At 38.4% G+C, this 21,742-nt stretch overlaps 1 protein-coding gene across 1 annotated transcript in view; it reads right to left on the reverse strand.

Annotated features, from left to right (window-relative positions):
• NBAS (NBAS subunit of NRZ tethering complex) overlaps positions 1 to 21,742 on the reverse strand; it is a 217,437-nt gene that overhangs the window by 194,747 nt on the left and 948 nt on the right. The window contains exons 2-9 of the mRNA XM_089478023.1: positions 15,199 to 15,253; positions 13,584 to 13,620; positions 12,550 to 12,627; positions 9,900 to 9,947; positions 9,652 to 9,695; positions 8,859 to 8,992; positions 7,613 to 7,746; positions 7,428 to 7,526 (exon numbers count right to left, since the gene is read on the reverse strand). Coding sequence (XP_089334149.1) covers positions 7,428 to 7,526; positions 7,613 to 7,746; positions 8,859 to 8,992; positions 9,652 to 9,695; positions 9,900 to 9,947; positions 12,550 to 12,627; positions 13,584 to 13,620; positions 15,199 to 15,253 — 629 coding nt within the window. The remainder of the gene's footprint in view (positions 1 to 7,427; positions 7,527 to 7,612; positions 7,747 to 8,858; positions 8,993 to 9,651; positions 9,696 to 9,899; positions 9,948 to 12,549; positions 12,628 to 13,583; positions 13,621 to 15,198; positions 15,254 to 21,742) is intronic.

A 21,742-nucleotide genomic window follows, 5' to 3' on the forward strand; every position in this document is an offset into this window, starting at 1 on the left:
ACTAAAAGCCATGGATGAAGTCTAGACTCACTTATATATTATTAATATCTATAAGTCAAGAGCTTCAATAATAAAAAAGAAGCTGACAGGTAGCCTGAAGCTATCAACAATCCAGATATTTTGAGTTAAATGTGCCTAGAATGCTACAACACATTTTACCCAATAGGGAGAAAAAGTTATCCAAAGCAATGCAACTATTTGTTGTTATTTTTAGCTTTATGTGCAAAAAGCAATAAGGCTTATACTAGAAAGGTTACTCAAACTGTTTTTTCCTTACTAAGCTACTAAAAAAATAAGCATAATATAAATAAGATGCACACTGTTCATCTGGCCTGGAGCTAATATAATATTAGAAGCTTAATAAGCTGAAATACGCACCAAGTCTTGCAGTTTCATGAAAGCTAGGATCTTAGAACAACTCTAGGCTCTAATCTAAGATCTCGACTTATTCTGATCTTGGAAACCATCTTTGGTCAGTCTTATATAAAATGAATTTATGGTTAACTGGAGGTTTCTTGAGTTAATTTAGAAACAGATGGCCTTCAGACAAAGAGACAAGTCGCATGCATATCAGCTTTTAAAACTGAAATACATTCACACTGAACCAGGTCATATTTGCACACCATATTTGGGAACAATAAAATTTTAATTTTACAATACAATTTCCATCCAACCTATTGTCCAGAACAACAAGAACTCCAGAAAAACAAGAATTCATGATAAGGAAATTAGCCATGGTATCTGATCTTCCCAGTCCTAGAGGTGATAGCAGTCGGGTTTTCCTTCCACAACATGCCTGGGTTTTCTAGTGTGTCCCTTCTCTGCATTCTATTCTGGTTCCTGATTAGCCCCAACAGAAAGAGAAAATAGGGAAGCACAGAATGCAAAGGAGTAGCAAGGAGGTTTTTCATTTTGTTTTGGAAAGAAGTAGAAAGTTAGCAATAGAAAGGTAGATTTAGAATGAAGTCAAAGAGAGATCTCAGAGATGCCTACATGGAGTAGAGGCAGGAACCAGAAAGGGTGGGGGGAATGCTCCTACGGCAGATATTCCCTCAAAGTCTATTTCCTGCCTATCGGATTGATGAGGAGGAAGCAACCCAATTCAAGTTGTCTCCAGCACCACTGCTGGAAAATGTTAATAGCTATTTCAAGAGAGATCAGATATCAGGAGATTATTTTCAAGGTGATTGTTTTTGTTTTTGTCATTTAAAAAAGGGGGGAAATGGAAAGAGGGGGTAGAGATCTAGCAATGAAGTTGCAGTTATGAAAGTGGTGGCAGAAAGGGCCATACTCCAAGGGTTGGAACTGTGTGGCCCTCTAGATGCATATGAAATACCTCAGCATTCTTCACCATTGGCTATGCTGGCTAAGACTTTTGCTCTAGATGTCTATGAAATACAGATCTCAGCCTTCTCCACCATTGGCTATGCTGGCTAAGACGTTTGCTCTAGATGTCTATGAAATACAGCTCTCAGCCTTTTCCACCATTGGCTATGCTGGCTAAGACGTTTGCTCTAGATGTCTATGAAATACAGCTCTCAGCCTTCTCCACCACTGGCTATGCTGGCTAAGGCTGCTGAGAGTCGCAGTCTGACAATTGGCAGACAGCACAGTTCCCACCCCAGCATAGTTATTTAAGCAGCTATGGTTAAATAACCATATGGTTTCAGCAACCATTAAAATTCATAAGGCTCCTTCTTTCAAAAATGTACATGAAACTATTTTCATCCAAATATTATTCAAAATAACAGAGCCGAACATATTAAATAAAGGGGGAAATGACAATGAAATCTATATAGTATTAGTTTGGCAGAGCCATAAAATTAGATTTGAAGGACAGAGGTAACAATATCTTTGCATCTCAATTCAGACGTAACAATAAATCCAGGTTCATTGTGATGAGAACAAATCGTTCTGGGGATGTATTTGTTGCTAGACAAAACAAACCGAAGCTCCGATATACCTGCTCTTTCTCCCTTTCATCTCTCTTTTGCATGTAAGATAAGAAGCTTCCCTTTCAGGTCATGTGTGAAAAAAGGTAGAAAATCAGGAGACAGCACATGAGTTCAAGAATCAGCACTGCTGATTTGTGTGGTTTCTTCCAGAGCAATATTGGGCCCAGGTTCTGGGAGAAGGTTGACACAGGTATATGAACAAAACAGAGGTTAAATATGGCTTTAATACTGTATTTATTCCCATTAAAGTATAAAATATGTTAGAAATATGATATGCATTTTAAAGAGATGCATATATGTCTCTTAGTATAATGCTGGGAGTGTTGAATGAAATATTATATACAGAAAAAGAGGCACCTTGAGGAAAGGAATGCAGACTACTTGCAATATAATAAGTAAGAGGCACATTAAGCAATTCATCATTTTGTTAAACCTCATCAGAAATGTGTATTATAAATAAGAAACAGAAAATGCTGGCCCTATGCTAGCAGTAGCAAACATGATGATTACATAAATGGAGGAATAATAGGAAGGAAAATGTATACGAACAGTGTAAAAAGCTGGCATTTTGTCTACCATCTTCTTAAAGAGAAGAAAGAGTGGAACTGCCAAGACCAGAATCCTTTTTCATTTTTGTACTGGGATCAAAACATGTGAAAGACCCAATTCTTTAATACTGAGAAGCCAGGATCAAGTCCTGAATTGCAGTCAAGAGTTCAGAGGACAACTGCAAGCTACAGTCTGATAACTTAGATAGAATAGACAAATGATATATGTTGTGTGTGTGATATGAATTATATAATAAAGAAATACAATAATAAAGAATACAGTAGTCAAAGATAGTTTTGCTTTAAAAAGCCACAAAAGAGAGAGAGAGAGAGAGACCCAAAAGAAAAAAAACAAGAACTGCGATTTAATTGCTCTTAATGTGCAAGGGGAGAAGGATGGTTTACTGCTGGCTCATTCTCGTAGTATCTAACCATGCTTGGATATTACAGTCTCCACAATTTTAATTGATTAATATCTACAAAAGAAAACCCTTTGCCTTTCTGAAACTGATTTTCCACTCTTTGGTCAGAGACAAAGCAATCTATTCAAGTCAAGGAACAACTTATTTCTAATCATTTATCCTCCCCTAGCCATTCTTTTCAAAGTGTTTAATCATCTGCATGTCAAGTATGACCAACCAAAGATGTGCCTGCAGATATAGCTGTATTAAGAAAAAGTTGTCATTCTGATGACAGCCATGTAACTTTCTCATCAAGTGGCTAAAATGGAACACTGTACCAGTGACACTGTGATTAAGGCGTGCACGTGTTAATAGCATACTACATAATACTGCAGAACCTATTATAAACTGGAATATGTTTGCAAACAAAAAGAGTGCTTGTCTTAAAAATATGTGGCTGACCTTTATATGATCTAGTTTTAAAAGGAAGTATAAAAGCAGCTTCAGGATGGTTTCAGCCATTGTAATTTGATCCCATGGCCAAAATACTCTAAAGGCACCAGATCCCGTCTAAATGTGGGCTATATTTTAGGGCAAGGAATTGGCAAAACCTCTGAGTATTCTTAGCATAAGAAAACCCTGTGAAATTCATGGAATTGTCATAAGTCCATAGGCAACTTGAAGGCACATACACATACACACACGTCGACTCCTAAAGCAGTGAACCAAGCAAAAGGTTTCCATAAAGCTCCTCCAGTAACACCAAGTACTGCATTTCATTATATTCCAGATTCCCCACCAACTGCTTTGAAGAGCAAATAACTGATTTCTTAAATCCAGTCCTCACATCTCTCATATTGTCCACCAGCACAGTAAGTCTCCATTAAATCTTGATTCTCACCTTGGCTGCCCTCCTTTTTAGCAAATCTGTGCTCACACGAATGAATAGGGAATGATGAAACTAATATTTTTACAACATGGTTTTTTAAAAAATATTAGCCCATGACAAATGTACTAGTATATCAACTTTAGCGTATGTTAAGTTCCTTATTTGTAATGATAAAATATTCCTCATTTCCGCAGGTATGTCGAGAGAAGACCCATACGTTTCTTGGATACCTGTGGTGAAAATCACCCTTCTCTGTGGAATATAAACAAGGATATGTGCTGCAATCACAATCAATGGAATCAATGTCAGTGAAGCCAGTCACTGTTAGTTAAGGATAATAATCCATGTAACTTTGCCTTTTTGACATATGAATGAAATGTTACTGCTTTTTTAATAGCAATAGCAATAGCAAGTACATTTCTATACTGCTTATCAGTGCACTTAAGCACTCCCTAAGTGGTTTACAACTGTAAGCTAACTGCCACCGACAATCTGGGTACTCATTTTAGCAACCTCAAATGGATGCAGGCCTGAGTTGAGCTTGAGCCCTTTTGCTGGTATTGAACTTGCAACCTAATGGTTTGTGAATGAGTGGCTGCAGTTCAGGCATTTAACCACTGCACCACCAGGGCTCCTCCTTATGTCTGAGAGAAGGTACGGGGGACTCACTATGTGACATTGTATGGAGACTGAACATGTCCCCCTCTCCGCATGACTCCAGGGTTTTGACAAGGGATAAATTTTACCATGAAAGCTTTAATTTATAGGTCAAATAGGAGAACTTTAAACTTTGTCCTGTTAAGGAAAATGCAACATGGGATATACAGTGAATGAAATAAAACTTGTATGTGAGAGTCAGGATGACTCAGCAGAAGCAATTAAGAGCCACACAGGTGTAAAAGATAATACAATTAACAAGTCCTGAATGCCAAGGACAGAAATGCAAAGTGGATAATTGAACACAGCTGAGAGTTGTTAAGTGGTCAAGGCTGAGATGATGAAATCATCAATTTTGGGTAGAAACAAGAGAACCAATGAAAGTGGATGTACACGCCCACTGGGTGGAAACTGACAAGAGTGGGTGGTATGATCCAAGGACTATAATAATGGCTATGATTCCTAATGTATTTTGTGGGTAGAAGCAGTGGATAGTAGGAGTGAGGAGTATTGTTATATTGGAGTTGTGTTGGATAGTTTTGGAGCTGTATATAGTAGAATAAAGTAGATCTTTTATATAAGACTACTGAGTTGTCTGGTGTCTTGGGGGAAGATACAAGAGCCAGCTGGATCCTGAAGAAGTGGGAAGACTTCTGTGGAAGCAAGAGTGAGAAGGCTTGGAGAGCTTGTCAGGGTCTTCAGCCTATTCTCTGTAACTCTGCTGCTTTAGAGCAAAGCTTTAACCACTGGCCAAAACTGGTCAGCGCCGGTGCGTAACAAGGTGGTGAGTTCGAGCCAGAGGTGAAGAGCTACAACTCCCATCATCCCTGACATGTCCTACAGAACTCAATGCAATGTGTACCCTTAGGAGGGGGTTCACTGCTTGGTAAAAGGTCACAGGGGCCTGTTACAGACAGCCAAAATAAAGCTGTTTCGAGTCACAGTGGAGGTAAGGTGTTTCAATGATGCATGCATCCTACGAGTCCAGAAGTCACACCAAAGCCACGCTCCAGCCCTAAAGACTGGAGCGTGGTTTTGGTGTGGCTTCTGGACTCTTAGGACGCATGCATCATTGAAACACCATACCTCCACTGTGACTCAAAGCAGCTTTATTTTGGCTGTCTGTAACAGGCCAGTGTGATCAAACCCTAGAATCTAGTCTTTCCTTCCTTTCCTTGGGAAAACACAGAATACTACAAGCAAATGCAAGCTTCATTCATTCACAGAACTACAGTACAGCAATGTTTCCTGTTCTATTTCAATGAGAAGGCAGATGTCCTTGGCGGAGGCTGTAAAAACTACTGCAATCCCCTTCCTATGGCACAGAGTAATTCAACAATATCAGTTCTGCAGGATGAAATAATCCATATTCTCTAAGAAAAATGATTAATCTGTACATCTGGTATCAGCCTCCAAGGAAATCTATGGGAAAAGCAGACTTATTATGAAAGAATTGGACATGAAAGGCATATTTTCATCAGAGTGCAAAACCAAGAACTAAAATGAAGAACATTGAAATAAAACATATGCATCCAGTCTCTAGCAGTATAGTTTCAAAAGTATTTACTGTATTACTCTGTCTTTTATATCCACTATCTTAGCCTGACATATTAGGATACTAGAAAGCTTTGGTTATCAACGTCTAGCAGTACTGTTTGAGCAATGGGCAAAACTCCAAAATCCACAAGCAAGCTGGCTTAGAAATAAATCTGTTGCAAACTGAAAAGAAGCACATTAAAGAATATGAATATCATCAATATATTTGCAAAAACATTAAAGACCAACACGCACACACGCAGGGAGAGCTTTTCTCTTTGCTTCAGGAAAATTACAAGGGCTAAGGATTCATCCAGCAATGAGTGTGATATTGCATCTGTCATGGAGACCACTTTGACTGCCCTGGCTCAGTGCTAGGGAATCCTGGGAATTGTAGTTTATTGTGGCACCAGAGCTCTCTGACAGAGAAAGCTAAATGTCTCACAAAAAGCAGTTCCCAGAATTCCCTAGCATTGAGCCAGGGCAGTTAAAGCAGTTTCAAACAGGATTGTTTCTGCAGTGTTTTGCACCCATAGCACTCCTGAAAGAAGCCCACCCAGCCTCTGTTTAAAGACCTCCAAAAAAAGAGAGTCTTTCTTCCCCATGAGGCTATAAAACAGTTCTTACAGTAAAAAAAACATTCCTCCTAATGTTTAGTGGGAATCTCTTTTCTAGTCATTTGAATCCACTGCACTAGTCTCTGGAGCAGCAGAAAACAAGCTTGCTTCATCTTGTACATGATGCCCCTTCTGATATTTAAAGATGGCTATCATGTCATTTCTGTGAAATAATGCAAATAAATCCACAAAATTATAGAGTGCGCCCTTGCCTTATGCGGGGATCCGTTCCAGACCACCACCACCCTGCGTAAGGCAAATATGCTCGAGCCCCATTGAAAATAATGGGGCTCATGCATGTCATGTGGTGCAGCGTGCTGTTTTTACTTCCGTCGTGCGGCTTTCAGCATAAGCTGAAAGCTGCATAAGAGACACCCATATATGACATGGGTGCACTGTATTGCAATAATCTGGCCCTTACTTTCCTCATTTTTTTAAAACTACAGTAAATTGGTGTAATTAATTACTCAATCATATGAATAGATACATTACTCTTGGGGGGTGGGAGATGTAAAAAATCCTGAAAGGATGGAAGCTCTCAAGATTCTCAGAATCATTTAGTTTTTATATTGAGAACAACTAGTTTTTCATAATTTGCTCAATCTATTTCAAATAGAGAGAATGCCTGCAACATACCAAAAAATCCTTTTTACCAGGAATTCTAGATAGTTTTTACTAATTTGTCTGTGCAATCTTAATGCATTTATCTGCAAATGCTTGTCTCTATCTTATTATGTTTTATTTTTTTCAAGAAAACCAAATTGTATACAACATGTTGCTACTTAATAATGATTAAAAAAAAGATTTTGACTAAACAAACTTACCTGTGTGCTGGATGATAAACTACCGAGGTGATTCCATGGATATAATAGCTGCTAAAGCTGAAACTATGGCTCTCTTGGAAGCTCTGGTTTGTTCCAACACTAGATCCAAAAAGAAATCATTTATTTTACCAAAGCAGGATTCCCAATTAAATACTGTTAGGAACACTATATTACAGTATGTTTACCTGACAAGGTAGCTTTTTAGTTCACCACGATAGTTGATGACTAGCAGTTCAGCTGACCACTGGGCACTTGCTTTGTACTCCAGAAAGACAAGCCCTGCAATAGCATATGTCAAATCTCCTGGAAACGTGGTACCCTATACCAAAATGGTAAAAAAATTAAAAAGCAGGACCAGCCTTCAATAAATTGAGGAAACTTAGCAGTCCCCCTGCTGTTTAGATCTCAAAAAGTAGCATCCTGTGGCTTAACACTAGTGCTCCTGGTAGGTTTATGTAGACCCAAGGCTGCTATCAACTTGGTTAAGAGAGAAATAATGTCCTCACACTTGAAGAATCTTTCATTAGAAACTTCCTCCTCCTGTTCTGTATCCAACGGTCACCCACCCTTTGCACTGGACCATTCAGGGGCCAATGCATAAGAAAGAGAGTGGGAATCTATCTCTGCAAGCTCTCTAGAGCCTAAAGAGGAAAGACCATGCATAGTTTCAGGTGAAACAGATCCCTCCAAAGAGGAATGACCTTAAGAAGTAGGAAGAGAAAGTGGTATGGCAGACCTCTTGATGACAATGGGCTGAAAATTCAATCTAAGATGCTTGGCAGGCAGTTTGGAGGGTTGAGGAGCAGATGAAGACAAACTACAATTTTTATACAAGGCAGACATGCCTCACTCAACATTTCTGCATACAATCATTACACAGGTAGTTGTTCAATGATGTACTAAGTATGTGACATACAGCAAGCTAAGACTTACAGAGGGTTTTTTTTAGAAATTGTCCTCTTCTGAATTTGCAAGGAGGGACAACTGTGTGATGAACTGTCTATTAGAAAACCTCATTAGCTTATTCATGATTCAGTAAAATATACTGATTAAACCAATACAGTATATAAAACTTGTGACCAAAGGGGAAAAAATCTTCCTTGTAATGTAAACATACTAGTTCAGGTACTAAATTATTATTATCTGGAGCAGCTAGTTTTGAAGTGATAAGTACAAGAGCAGCAATTTTAGAGCAAAGCATCAATGGCTTTGTTGGCATAAACAGAATTAATATGCTTTGATTAAATCGTGCAAACATTGAATGCAAATGTACCAATAAACATGTAAAATAAGTATTCAACAAAATGAGCAATAAAGTGTTCACAAAGTAAACTCTCAATCATAATATTGAATATTTACACACTAACAGTCAAGAAGCTTCCATCTGCATGCAAACTGAATATGTAACATCTTGAAAAGAAAAGTAAGTACCGGTGAAATGACCAAGAGTTCACTGCCGACCAAATCAAATACTCTCACAGTTCCTGTGCTTTCACTGTAGGCAAGCAAAGTGCAATCGTGGCTCCATGCCACACGTCTCCACTGTGGGTTGGGATCCTTTGGGACTGCAGGGGTAAGCAGGAGATTTTACTTTTCTTAATGAAACTAGAGCTTAAGTTGCATGTGGTCAGTGTTACTATCTCTTAAAAAGCTAAATAAAAAGCATTTATTCATAGCTATGGCAACATTTTTTTTCTAGTGCAGACATAGCATTGTTGATCTCTAAACTACCAAGTCTAGTAGCTAAACACACCCACCATCACCTAGGATCGCCACACCGCTCCCCATGTTCCCCCTCCAAGCTAAAAAAAACAATTTGAAGAAGGCCGCTTGCACTTGCTAGGAGCCATAGGGTAATTGTTCCAACTTTTCCTCTCCTCATATAACCCCAATGTGATTATGCCCAAATAGGGCTTTTTCTTTTCTTTCTAAAGCCATTTTGACCAGAAGTAAATTCCAAAATTAGAATGGTGGAAGAAGAAGGATCTAGTCTGGCATCTGAATGTGTCCAATAAGAGTGCTAGGCAGATCTTCCAGGTGAAGTGTCCCAATTGAGATGGGATGGTGTCACTACACAGCAAGCTCATTTCTGGTAGACAGCCATTACATTGGAGACAGCAGGATCAAGAAAACACCCGCTGAACACCATTATAATGAATCAGGAACACATTGCTGTATTTTTGATCTAACGCTGTTAATAATTTGGATATCAAAGGTTACATACCTTGACATTTTCCAATAACAGACCCAAACTCATCTTTTGCAGACCTGAAACAATTGAAATTAATATATAATATTTCATGTAATACATATTTGTCATTAATTATAACAATGTTGCTTATTCTCTGTTTAAGCAGCAATTCCCAAACCTGAATCCCCAGGTTAGATTATTTGACTACAAGTCTCCAAAGCCCTACTGAACAAAAGCAGAAGCACCAGATCTGCCCAATACTGCTGTGCTGTTTTCCTTACCTTATCTCTATGCATTGGTCCTGAACAGCTGCTAATAGTTTTCCATTGCTGAAGAAGAAAAGAATGGGATAATTTTTTAAATATATTCCAAGAGAATAAACATTTCACAAATAATAGTCAATAATAGACTTTATGTAGTCAAAGCCTTAAATCTAAAGTTAACAGGAGATAGCATCTCTAAGCTAAAGAAACATGAATCATATCATCATATACTCAATATCAAAACTATCATTAGTCAAAAAGAGTGTACAGTGGGTCCTTGGAATCTACTGAGGTTTGGTTCCAGGACCGCCACCATTCATGGATACCAAAATCAGTGCATGCTCAAGTCACATTATATACAGTGGCATAGTGAAACAGTGACCCATATATAAAATGGCAAATCAGAGTTTGCTTTTTGGATTATTTATTTATTTAGAATATTTTCAAGCTGTAGAAGGTTGAATCCATGGATGCCGAATCCATGGATATGGAAGGCCAATTATATTATCAGAATGCATGAGGACAGAGATTAAAGGTTTGTTGTTATATCCCAACATAAATTTATGGTGACCCTATGCTAGGGATTTCTTGGCAAGAGTTATTCAGAGGACATTTGACATTGACCTCCTCTGAGGATGAGAGAGTGTGACTTGCCTAAGGTCATCCATGGCTGAATAGGGATTTGAAACCTGATCTCCTGATGTCATAATTATTTATTTATTCATTTATTTATTTTATATGCCACTTTTCTTCTAAATTGGACCCAAGGCATCTTACAAAAAATCCTTTAAAAACTATATAATTTTAAAAGCACAATTAAAAACAACACATTAACATAACAAGTTAAACATATAAAATCATTAAAAACATACAATAGGTGCATCTACACTGCAGAAGTAATGCACTCTTATGACACTTTGCGTGTGGAAGCACCATCCTATGGAATCCTGGGATTTGTAGATTTACAAGGTCTTTAGCCTTGTTTGCCAAAGCCTCACAAAACTACAAATCCCAGGATTTTTTAGGATGGAGCCATGGCAGTAAAAATGGTGTCAAACTACATTATTTCTGCAATGTAGATGCACCATAAGTTAAACATGGAACTGCCGCCAAAAGAACGATAGGGAGGGGGGCCTAGCCTCTCGTGCTAGGGAGTTTCGGAGGGTCTTAGTCCAATACTCAAAACATTGCCCTTAAGATAAAGAGTACCCTGGCAGAAGAGCATCTCCTTTTCATCAGCTTGTAACTTTTATTTATTTATTTATTTACAGATATTTATTTATTTATTTATTTGAAATATTATAGCACTTAAACATTTGTATTGCATTTGTAATTGCAACATAACTCACAGAAAAGCCATGTTTTGCTGACTTTTCTCTAGAGCACTGATTCCCAAACTTTGGTCCTCCAGATGTTTTCGGACTTCAGCTCCCAGAATTCCTGACAGTTGGTCAAGCTGGCTGGGGCTTCTGGGAGCTGAAGTCCAAAACACTTAGAGGAACAAAGTTTGGGAATCCCTGCTCTAGAGCGAGGGCCCAGAATACAATAAAACTGCTCTGCTAATAGAACTGTTTCCCACAGAAGAACCAGAAGAGGCTCCCTCCTGCTTCAGGACCCCAACTTCTCCAAAACCTGCTCCAGATAGGTGTACTTCTAGCTGGAAAACTGTCCAGAACTGGGTTTGGGGCAAGTACTGCTGAAAAGTGAAAGGAAGTCTCATCACGTTAATGGTTGGGAGCTAGCGTGACATTGCTTTTGGCCAATGAAATAAAACTGGAAACTGAAAAAAGGCATACTTTAAGGCTCATTGGTAGAAGTTCATTTTTACAATTATTGTCCTTTGTAGAATTTGCAAGGTAGGGAAGACAGTGCTTTTTCTCAGCCTAGCTCACTTCAGATGAGACATTCAACAAGCATCAAGTCACTAAGCTCATTCTTAGTATCCCATCATTTGTCTTTAAAATGGCAATGAATACAACACACCAAGTTCCTTCAGGTGCTAGACTATTATTCAACAAGAAAGGAAACTTGCAGAGAATGCTCTCATGTATATGGTTTGAATGCTTTCATAAAATAGCTTTTGACAAGTCAACTGGATTTCTTTTCCCAATACTCCTGTCAATACTAGCTGTTGTTATAGATTTTGAATTCAAAACCCGAGGGAAATAAAAGCCTCTGCCGCCTCCATTCATACAGAGGTTTACAGACAGAAACCTCTAAACCAATTCCTATTGCCAAACATTTCCTTGGAGGACATTCCCACCCCACCATAAGTCATGTTATTCATTCTCCACTTGAATGACTGATCTGTTTCCAACTACTGCACTTCCAATTCAAAATATAAATTATTGTTTGGGAGAAATCCTCTTGCTCCCTTGCTGAGCTGTATGCAAGGTGATTAGAAAAGAAAGGTGCAAATCCGAATAAGAATAGCTTTACTTTTGCACCATTCTTTTTGAATCACATATTCTGAAACTCATCCATACTCGCATTTCCAGAAATACAAAAATGAGGCTGATTATTAAAATTATATATACTGCAAAATTGAAGCAGATCACTAATACAAAGATCCTAATACAAATACAAAGCTGCAGGTTTCTTCATGCTTAACTGATGGGAAGTGAGACTCACATTCAAAAAGGGGGGGGGGGGGGGAGTTGCCACTTACCTTGCAAGCACTAAATGCCAGTTGATCTGTTTACTGACCAGGCGGATGAGTCCAACTGGGAGAGAAGATTTTGCAGGACTAAAAGTACAAACAGGCTTATGTTGGAGTGTTAAAAAGCTCATACAGTTGAATTTTTGAATAAAACCTTATGTTAGAAGATGCCAGATGAGGGCCAGGTTGTAGGATGTAGGGGTAGGAAGCAATATTTACAATTACACTCATCCAAAAATATGGCCACATTGCACCTGTCTTGCAATAGTACTGCTCAAACAGGGAATAAATGGCATCACTTTTATACTGTTTAAAATCTGAAATGCTGCAAAATCAGAAACTTTTTGGGCACTGACATAATGCCACAAGTTCAATTTTTTCAATGTACACATACTTTGGCTTATGCCCAAAATTATTAAAAATGTTGTCTAAAATTACAAAATTCAGGGTATGTATGGAAAGAGTATATGAAACATAAATGAATTTCATGTTTAGATTTGGATCCCATTTCCAACATATCTCATTATGTATATGCAAATACTCCAAAATCTAAAAAAATAATAATCCAAAATTAGAAACACCTCTGGTCCCAAGCACTTTGAATAAGGGAGACTTAACCTAATGTTTTACCCTGTCATTCAGCTTTTGAAGAGTTGATATTGTTTTAGCTTTATTTTGTTTTATGGAAAACCTGGCTCAAAATGACTGTAACAATGAAAATATCTATAGAAAGGCAGATGTTTTAACCTTTTATAATGTTTCAGATCAGATTCACATTCCCCAATAGTTATTTTTTAAAAATAGTTACATAAAGAAAATTATAAACTGACACCAATTCAGTAAGCGAACATGTACAAAAATATCAATTCCTGTTCTTTTTATTTAACACAAGCTATTTTCAAAGATTAAAACTTCAGAACAGAAGTCCACTATAGCAACTGAATGCTATTATGGTGACCAGCTGGCTAAAACAATCCTTTGTAAATGTGGTCTTTTAAACCAACCTAAGACAGAATTCGGTTATGTTTAAAAAAGTGACTTACCTGTACCATAAATAATGAAGCAAAAATAAGGCAGGGCCTATAAAACAAGAAAATATTTAGAGACAAAGACTCCTTTTCAAATTTGGGAGAGTAGGACCAGAAGAGGCTACTTTTCTATGGACAATTTGTACCTCTCTTCTCTGGATGTATTCTACAGAAAAAGACGTGCACACACCAACAAATCTTGAAATGGAACCTCATGCTTGTTAGCTTCAGTTTACCTTAGTTATTAATTTTGTAATGGGAAGAAAAAGAAGAAGGAGGAGGATTTGCTCTGACCCAGTTACTACATTCTCCAGCTAAGAGTAGCCAACATTGAGTCCCTTCTTTCTTCTGCATGGGGGAAAGGGGAGGAAAACCTGGTTGTGAATCTTCCCCTGATTCTTCCCCTGATCTAAGTCAGGAACCTTATGATTAAAGTCCTTATCAGAAGAAAGCACAGGAATCAGAGATGAAGGATTCTTTTTTCCCCACCCATCAAAGAAACAGAGGGAAATCCTCTTTCCTTACAAGGCACAAGGCCCAGAGAGGAAGAGGACAACACCAAAACCTCTGCGGGCTGGATCCACTATGACCAAATTAGGCCAATGGGCAGAAGTCCCAATGTTTGGCATACCACTTTAAGAACAGTCTTCAACTCTGTGTGTGGCTACTCCACTCATGAAAGTCAGAATCACATTAAGACAGAGGAAAAGCCATGATTGTCAACTGTTGGTCGTACCTCAAATTCCAAATATCCTCACCATACAATGAAAGGGCAGGCCACCAGAAGGCCCCAAATGTTATTCCTGGAGACTTTCAGAGCCTCTAGTTCACATAGATATCAAAAGACCAATGAATTAACCCCCACACACTAAGGCTGCATCCACACCACAAAAATAATCCAGTTTGACACACTTTAAGTGCCATGGCTCAGTGCTATGGAATTCTGTGAATTCTTGAGGCACCAGGGCTCTTGACAGAGGGGGCTAAAAGTCTCACAAAATTACAGTTTCCAGAATTCCATAGCACTGAGCCATGGCAGTTAAAGTGGTATCCACCTGGATTATTTCTGCATGTGGATGCAGCCTATATTAGGACCAGACTTGGGACAAAAAGAATGGCTCAGAGAGAACAGAAACAGATGGATTTGTCTCCTCCACCAGAGGTGTCACAGAATGCCACATTGGTCTGTTGTGATAAGTCATTACATGTATCTAAGCGAAGGTGCCACTAGGCTGAAAATATCAGTTATAAATCCCGATGTCTACCTCTAATACATATAGTTATGGTGACTTAATATATCAAAATGGTCTATTCTTATATGATACACTGTACGAGTTTGCAGAAAATTGTTAAGAGATCTGAAGAACATCCAACAACAAACAGAACACCTATATAAAGGAAATTGATACAATCTTGTCAGAAAAAGAGAGAAAACAAATTAAGGAGCATGAAGAAAGATACATTACCCAATAATTATTATGCAACGCATGTTGCACTTGGCCCCTAGAACAATAGGTACATGATAACAGATAACAAACTGTATAAACAAATCCAATGAATTCACACCCCATTCATTTCAGCCACACAAGATCCACTAAGCAATCCATCAGCACAAGCCATGCATATTTACCTGTAATTGCTCTAGTGATGATAAATGATGCTCCATGCTTCCGGTTGCCTCTTGGCTGCAAATTACAAGAAGGGAGTTAGTTTGCAGCAACTGGTCCCGTTATTCATTGGCCTTTCAAATGAATGGGGTTTATGAATTATCAGTGGAACTGAGCAAGTATTTAAAATTCTGTTCTGATTGTAGCTCTAAGTACTCTCAGAAAAAGTTTCGCACGTGAATAATTCAGCCTGTTCAACACTTTTAAGCCAAGTGAGGACTGTTTTGATGCTTAAAGAGATGGCCACAAGTCCAAAATATGCAACAAGATCAATGCATGTGGCAAAGTGTACCCACATATGATAAATACCTCTTATTTGCAGAAGCTTACACAGGATTCAGTGCTACACACAGAGCTTCATTACTAAGCACTACAGTTATTGGTAGAAAGTACAAATCTCAACAGAGCCCTGAGAAATAAAAATTTTAGCATAAAGAAAAGCATACATAAAAAGGAACCCCGATCTGGATTAGCAAAGAACCATTAGGTTGGTGCACTAGATGAGATTGAGCCAGGGTTATAATATCTATTTGGGGGTGTTTGCTTTTGTCTTTTACTAAATCCCCACAATCTGCTAACCTGAACCTGTGGCAAAACTCAGACTTCTAGAATTAAAAAAGTTGAGCCAAGTAATTTCTTCCAACTAGCAGAGTTCATAGCTCTTCCACACATAAAATCTATTTCTAGTTACTCAAATATTTTAGAGGGGTGGGGATGGCAGGGTTTGTATTCATGCTAAGAAGTCAGAAATCCCTGTAAATCTAGTCTAAGCTATCCCAATATCTTCTTTTAGCTCACCCCTATATTGGGTGATAGGACTTCAACATGGGGGGCAGTTGACTCTTCAGGTCTTTTGGACTATTTTATAATGTATATTATAATATTTGTTGTTGTTGTGTGCCTTCAAGTCATTTCAAGCAAACCTATCCTGGGGTTTTCCTGGCAAGATTTGCTTTCCCCTGAAGCTGAAAGCATGTGACTTGCCCAAAGTCACACAATGAGTTTCATGGCCAAGCTGGGAATCGAACTCTGGTCTCCAGAGTCATAGTCCAACACTCAAACCACTACGCCATGCTGACCCTTCCCTGTATCATAGGTCCCATACAGATAGGCCAAAATAAAGCTGCTTCAGGTCACTTTGGAGGTATGCTGTTTGAATGATGCATGTGTCCTAAGAGTCCAGAAGCCACGCCAAAGCCACGCTCCAGTCCTAAGGACTGGAGAACAGCTTTGGCACAACTTCTGGCCTCTTAAGATGCATGTGTCATTTAAACAACATACCTCCAAAGTGACCCGAAGCAGCTTTATTTTGGCCTGTCTATATGGGCCCATAGGCTCACAAGGCAGCACACAAATAAAACCAATTGAGAACAATTAAACATTAAACAATTTAAGCATTAAAATAAATGCAAACAGTTAAAACCTATACCAACTTGAACAAAATGATTACACCCCACAGTTTTTAATAGAAATCCATGTTTTAGCTTGGCCCTGGGGAAATGTCAGCCTAGGCACCAACTGGGCCTCCCAGGCGAGAAGGCTGTCCACAACTGGGGTGTCACAGCACAGACAGCTCTCAAACACATCCTCCCAAAGAGTACTATTACAATTTCCACAATCCCCTACCACTGGCTATGCCAACAGAGACAGATGGGATCCTAGCACCAACCATCAGAACTTAGTACAGTGATTATTAGATTTTGGCTTTCAAGGTAACCAAAAGTCTGCGTTTCTTGCCACTTGGCAACAGTTTGCTCCTTGGGATGGATTATCCGTTATTCTTCACCTTGTGGCTATGTCTGCCAAATAGATCTCACTCACAGGGATGTGTTTGATCTTGGGCAAGAATGAATCTTTGGTGTCAGTTTTGATTAATTACAACAAGGCTGAAGTCACCACAGAGAGAAATGGGCAATTCCTTTGCTATGTGGTGTAGTTCCCACCTTGTTTCTCCAGCACTGGCTAGAGAAACAAGCTTTATCCCCTTTATGCCTGTTTTCTATGTCGTTTTTATCCTCCCTCCCATATGAGTGTTCTGTCACTTCTAAGCTAATTACAAACATGTATTTTCAAGGAAATGTCTTTGCAACCTTTTTAAAAATGTGTTTGCAACTTCAATATTGAAGCTTTAGATACGAATCGTGCCCCGACTCTGTCTAACTTGAAACATCACGATGACACCATATTAGATTTATATAACAAAGAAATCTGCTCATTAGAAAGAATACATAGCATATCTGAAGATTCATTAAATAAAGGGCAGATCAATGTTATGGAAGTAATTAAGGTTCAGTCTATTGCCACTTACCTAGTAGTAAACTCGCAATGAATTTGTGTATGAGTCCCTATGTGTGTGTGTGTATGCACGTGCGCACATACACACACACCTTTAAGTTGCTTTTCGGCTTATAGTGACACCCGTTACTTTTCATAGCTTTCTTAGAAAGGAATATTCAGTAGTAGTTTGCTATTGTCTTTCCTTTGAAATTTAGTATGCAACACTTGGCATTCTTAGCTGGTCCCTCATCCACGGAAGGGCTTATTTCTGAATAAGCATGAAGCGGATTGCTACATAAAGCTGCATGCAGTACCATTCACATAATGAGATTATGTTCCATAGAATTCAGTTGGACTTACAATGGAATATACACTCAGAGAATCAATGTGCCTGACAATTACTGTTGCAGTGACATTATCCACAAGGAGAGGCGGGAGATATAAATTATTATTATTATTATTATTATTATTATTATTATTCCATTTGTGCAACTTGCTTGGAAGTGAACCTCAGAATGCACAACGTTTAACTGAATTCTAGATATAATACAGATAATTAATATGTGGCCATTCAGGTGTTGATGGACTTTAGCTCCCAGCATTCCATGTCACTGGCTATCCCAGCTGAGGCTGATAGGAGCTACAATCTACAACATCTGGAGGATCAGTTCCCCTTTTCCTGCAATAGAGGACAGAGTTTCTGAAGAACAGGGAAATACATGCACATGTGAAACAGACACCAGTCCTGCACAGCTGGAAGGACAAAGGTGACACCAAATGGAAGGACAAAGGTGACACCAAACTCCACTCACTTGGCTGTGCCTTCAGCCTGCACACAAAGGGTACTCGATTTGTGCAGGAACACAATCCATACCCTCCATGTCCCAAAGGATAAACAAGTATTGGCTTCTATGCAATACACTGAATGTGTTGGTCTGTAACAAAAGATTACTTCCACACTATCTTCTTTGCAGAGTCATCATGTACCTTTTGTTGACTAAAGTGAGTTTTTGTCTTTAACTCACCCCCTGGTTACCTCTTTGCTAGTTATGTGTTGTATTTTTTAAAAACTTACTTGCCTTCTATCTGCCTGCTTCTAAACCATTTCATATTTGCTACAGCATTTTCCCTTACTTTTTGACAGCTGCTTTGAGCACCTGTGTGTCAAAGGCAGCAATACCACACTTATATTTGATTATAGGGGGACTCTAAATAAAAATACAAATTATCACATAAAGTATTGATTTAAATGGGACATCTAACTATAATTCTGTTATGATCTTTTTCTGGCAATGCTTTTCAACTTGACGGTTTAATGATTCAGCATGTTTTTAATGTAGCTCTAAAGAGGGGAAGAGATTAAATAAATAAGTTGATTTTTTGCAACTTAATAATGTTCCTGTACACTGAACTATCTGGATGAAGTTTAGTATACAAATTCAGGACACAAGCTTGTACTTCAGAGTCCCATCTTAGCTTTGTCTGCACACTTAGGGAAAACATAACACACAATGTCCTCTGTTATCTCTCATTAACATCAAGGCATTAAAATAAAAGCCTTCCCAGTTTTAGGAAAACATTCTGAATTTCACATTCACACTTTTGGAAGCTGTTACATCCATTTGAAAGCCGTTGCACTGGATGATGATGAGGAGGATTGTTGTAACTTAACTAAATATTTGTGAGGAGCCATACTGTAGCAGTTCCTACAACAGAAGTGCTAAGCGGAAAGTGCCAATGCCTGACAGCATATAATTCGGAACTTGCTGAAACAGAACACATCTGGATCAAAAACACCATTCCAAAAAAAATTAAAAGGTTTTTAAATGGCAAGATATTTTAATTAAATCCTGAACATAATGACCTAAATAGAATAGAGAGTCCCACTGAATCAACAGGATTTACTTAAGTGTTGACTTGACAATCACCTGTTGACTTATGGTGACCCTATGATTTGCATTCTCAAAGGTGGTTTGCCATAACTTTCCTCTGAAATATAACCTGCAACACCTAGCATTCCTTGGTGGCCTCCTAAAGTACTAACCAGAGCTGACCCTCCTTGCATGTACACTTGGCCCTCCGTTTTTATGGGGGATCAGTTCCGGCACCCACCCCCCTGCAAAAATGGAGGCTCGTGCATATCAAGCCCCATAGGCTTGAATGGGGCACATGCCAGTGCATGGGGCGCATGCCTGTGCACGCCCAATTAAAAATAGTGGAGGTCGCCCCTCCACGGATTTTAAAGGTCGCAGATCTGAGATCCGTGATTAGGAGGAGTGACTGAACATACAAGTTGACTGTTGACTTATGGTGACCAATGAATGAATTGAATACTTGTTTTAAATAATGAAGACTTGTTTTAAATAATATGTACTGTTTTTAATGAATACTTGCTTTAAATAATATGTACTGTTTTAAGCACTTTTTTCTTTTTAAGTATATTTTATTCTTTAATGAGTGATGTGCTTTTAATACTGTAACAGTTTAATTCTAGTCTAATGCACACTTTTCCATGCTTTTAATTGTATTGTTATGTTAATTTGTAAGCTGATTTGTGTCCCAATCAGGGGGAGGGGGAAGATATTAATAACAGTAATAATAATAATAATACTCAGTGGTGGTTCTATCAGTTCCTTCCTCTAAAATGTAGCCTACAGGGCTGCATATGCCTTGGTGGCCTCCTATCCAAGTGCTAACCAGGACTGGTCCTGCTTGTATGTGCCTTCAGGTTTCCCGTTGGCTTATGGTGACCCCATGAATTTCATAGGGTTTTTGTAGGCAAGGAATACTCAGAGGTGGTTCTGCCAGGTCCTTCCTCTGAAATACAGCCTATAGGGCTGGATATTCATTGGTGGTCTTCCCTCCCTGCCAAGCAGGGTGACCAGATATCTTCCTTTTCCAGGAAGATATCATACATTTCAACCTTATGTTCAGGAGGAATTTCAGAATGTCCCCCCTTTTTAGCACAACCAAGAAGAATGGATTTACATTTCTGTTAGTGTTTTTAGCTTTTATTTGGTCACATCCTACATTCTTCTTGAATGTCCTACATTCTGTGGTGCCTTATCCTCCTTTGCAGTTAGGATATATGGTCACCCTGCCCTCAAGTACTAACCAGGACTGACTTTGCTTGGTTCCCAAAATCAAGACAGGATCTGGTCAGCCTTTAGGGTATTTAGGCAGAATCAAGGTTGGGTTGGTAACTATCCAGCAGTGGATGCCATGGGTGTGTTCCCGATGGGAGCATGACTACACTCCTCTGCTACCCTTAGAAGTGCGGCAGAGCTCAGTTCTCTCTGGTTGCATCCGCACTGCAGAAACAATCCGGTTTGACCCCACTTTAACAGCCATGGCTCAATGCTATGGAATTCTGGGAGCTGCAGTTTGTTGTGGCACCAGAGTACTAATTTTTATTATGCTTTGGTCCCAATTTCATTGGTTAAATGATAGATACGTGATATGTGAGATATATATATATATATATATATGCACACACACACACATATATATATCATATAATCAATGGGACAGGAACTTAAATATAATAGGAATGATATATATGTATATATTTATATATACATATATATCTGTCATGCCACCAATGAAAAAGGGAGTGAAGCATAATATATAGAAAGATAGATAGATAGATAGATATGATACACACACACATACTGTATATATGTATCTATCTGTCATATAATCAATGAAATTGACTGAAGCATAATAAAAATTATACACACACACACACACACACACCCATATGTGTGAGATATTATATGTATCTGTGTGTCATACAACCAATGAAACAGGGACTGAAGCAAAATAAAAATGACATCTATGTATATATGTCTGTGTGTGCATCTGTCATACAACCAATGAAACAGGGACTGAAGCAAAATAAAAATGACATCTATGTATATATGTCTGTGTGTGCATCTGTCATACAACCAATGAAACAGGGACTGAAGCGTAACAAAAATGGTATATATGTGGTATATTATATATATAATGTATATGTATCTATCTGTCATACAACTAATGAAACAGGGACTGAAGCATAATAAAATTGTGTGTGTGTGTGTGTGTGTGTGTGAAAGAGAGAGAGAGATATTTGTATATATATAAATATAGAGAGATTCATATGTATATGACACATGTATCTATGTGTCATACAACCAATGAAATGGAGTGAAGCATAATAAAAAATTTATATATATATATATATATATA

The sequence above is a fragment of the Sceloporus occidentalis genome, unplaced genomic scaffold (assembly GCF_023333645.1).
Source record: "Sceloporus occidentalis isolate IW3139 unplaced genomic scaffold, rSceOcc1.0.p SCAF_12, whole genome shotgun sequence".
NCBI lineage: Eukaryota > Metazoa > Chordata > Lepidosauria > Squamata > Phrynosomatidae > Sceloporus > Sceloporus occidentalis.